This window comes from Palaemon carinicauda, chromosome 2 (genome assembly GCF_036898095.1).
Source record: "Palaemon carinicauda isolate YSFRI2023 chromosome 2, ASM3689809v2, whole genome shotgun sequence".
Classification (NCBI taxonomy): Eukaryota; Metazoa; Arthropoda; class Malacostraca; order Decapoda; family Palaemonidae; genus Palaemon; species Palaemon carinicauda.
In genome coordinates this window covers 75,866,213-75,868,712 of record NC_090726.1, presented here as the reverse complement: position 1 = coordinate 75,868,712, position 2,500 = coordinate 75,866,213, and the positions used below count along the sequence as shown (strand labels likewise).

At 45.0% G+C, this 2,500-nt stretch overlaps 1 protein-coding gene across 1 annotated transcript in view; it reads right to left on the bottom strand.

The window, feature by feature from the left end:
- LOC137617644 (uncharacterized) overlaps positions 1-1,470 on the bottom strand; it is a 12,224-nt gene extending 10,754 nt beyond the window's left edge. The window contains exons 1-2 of the mRNA XM_068347651.1: positions 1,330-1,470; positions 356-497 (exon numbers count right to left, since the gene is read on the bottom strand). Coding sequence (XP_068203752.1) covers positions 356-497; positions 1,330-1,470 — 283 coding nt within the window. The remainder of the gene's footprint in view (positions 1-355; positions 498-1,329) is intronic.
- Between the last annotated feature and the right edge of the window lie 1,030 nt (positions 1,471-2,500).

The window sequence follows — 2,500 nt, the reverse complement described above, 5'->3', positions numbered from 1 at the left end:
TATCAATGCACAAGGAAAAGATCTACATGATCAGGATACAGACACAATCACAGGATTCATTTTCCCAGGGACGTGTTGGAGGGTGCAATTGTATTCAGCCACGGCGGAGAGATGTCAGCGTTGACGGGCGGACCAGGCCTCAGACTGTCGAGTGACAGCATGCACCAGAGGTATGTGGTCTGTGCGAATGACAAAGGGCGTACCCTCTAAGAAATGGCGAAAGTGATGGACAGCCAAGTGCACCGCCAGCAATTCGCGATCGAAGTTAAATAACCCACTTCTGCCTTGGACAGTTTTCTGCTGAAGAAGGTCAATGGGTGGGGCGAGCCGTTGACCACCTAATCTAGTACTGCACCAATAGCGACGTAGCTGGCATCGGTGGAAAAACGGAGAGGGGCTTGTGGGTCGGGGAAAGTGAGAGCAGCAGCAGTTGATAGGGTATTCTTTGTTTGGCAGAAGGCTGCTTCTTGAAGAGGACCCCACTTCAGGTCTTTTGGCTTGCCGTTGAAATAAAGAATAGAGGGGAGTTTTAAGTATGACTTCATAGGAAGTTTCTATTAACCATAATAATTACCTGGAACATAGATGAAGAATTGTTAGTAATTATTTCTCAGCTGATCCCATCTTTTGTCGTCAATTTTTAAGTATGACTTCATAGAAAGTTTCTATCAACCATAATAATTACCTGGAACATAGATGAAGAATAGTTAGTAATTATTTCTCAGCTGATCCCATCTTTTGTCGTCATTTTTTCTTGGTGGGATTTAATGATACGTTGGTATTCTTAAAATACACGTTTAATGATATTTATGACTACATGGCTCTTTGACAGCTGACTCCTAAGTGTGTGTGGAGCGTCATACACAATCTGATAAAACCAAAACATTGCTAAACAAAAGAGCATCTCTCTAAAAAGACTTAAATCTTACTCCAGTACAAAACTATAAAGAATTACTTCCTATCTCTGAGGTAATCAACAAATGTTTGAATCCTAATAGCAAAACAAATCATTACACTTATGTACAAAGCATAACATGTTTTATTCATGCAATATGATGCAATGTTGCGCAATACCTGTACCACTTGAAATAATATAGTACATTATTACAATAATACATAACAAGGAGCAAGAGTGGTGGCAATGGCTGGGAGAAAACGGTGATAATAGTTGATCATGCCTAAGAATTCCTGCAGTGCTTTGATGGTTGACGGCGTGGGGAAGTTCTGAACGGCTGCTACCTTCTCAGGGAGGGGTGATAAACTCCTTCAGGAGTGATGCGGTGCCCTAAAAGTGACACTTCATTGGCAACAAAGGTACACTTGTCGTACCAAACTACAAGGCCGTTTTGTTGAAGGCGAACTAGCACGATTAAGCAGGTAACGCAGGTGTTCCTCTTTTGAGGAAGAGAACACAAGTAAGTCGTCCACGTAACATACACAGAAGGGGAGGTCCCCTACGATGCCATCCATGAGATTGTGAAAAGTGGCCCAAGTATTATGAAGGACAAAAAAGGAGTAATTGAAGGTGTATTACCGAACGGAGTGGTAATGACGGTTGGGGATGTCTTGTGGGTTCATAGGCACCTGATAATACCCTTCAGGAGGTCGAGCATGGAGAAAACCTTTGCTTTGATCAGGTAGGAGGTCACGTCGGCGATGTTTGGGGGGGCAGGGGGGTAGTGATGTGGTTGTGTTTGCATGTTCAGGTGCTTGTAATCCACACACAGACAGAGGAAGCCCTCTTTCTTCAGGACGATGTGTAAGGGTGACGACCATGGGCCGGACGACTTTTGGCAAAGGCCCATTTCTTGAATGTCTGTTTGGCGACTGCCAATCGATCCGGTGCCAGACGTCTGAATGTTGCAAAGACAGAGGTCCAGTCATCTTGATTTGGTGATAAATACCGTGCTGGGCAGGAGCCGTTGCCGTTTAGCGAAATTCTGAGTGACATCGACCAGAAGGTGGAAATTAGAGAGGAAATCTGCACCGAGAATTGGCAATGTGACGTCAGGAACGAGAAACTTCCAATTAAATTTACCATTTCCAAACGATAATGTGAGGTTCTCGTAACCGTAGTTGGACATCGCAGATCCGTTGACAGTTACCAAGCGGACGTCTGCAGACTTATACAGACTACATCGTGTCCTGAAAAGTTTTCTTGGCAAAAGAGAACGACAAGCACCCGTGTCTACCAAAAATTGCATGCCCATTCCTGCATCATGTAAAAAGAAAAGATTAGAAACAAGGGAGACCACCGCCACAAGCGATGGCCTACTTACACGTTTTTTGGCCACCGACAATCCTTGGCACATTTCTTAGTGGCAGCCCTGAATCTGGAGTAGTAGTAGCAAAACTTCGGCCGATGGGCTGCAGTAAGTGGCTGTAGAAGTGGATAGTTGGGGTGCGAGCGAGTGATGGGTGATGGGTGGCTTTGTCGCCGCTCCGGCACGTCACAGGGTAGGCGTGTATGTCATACGGGATTCACGTCAGCTTCAGTAGA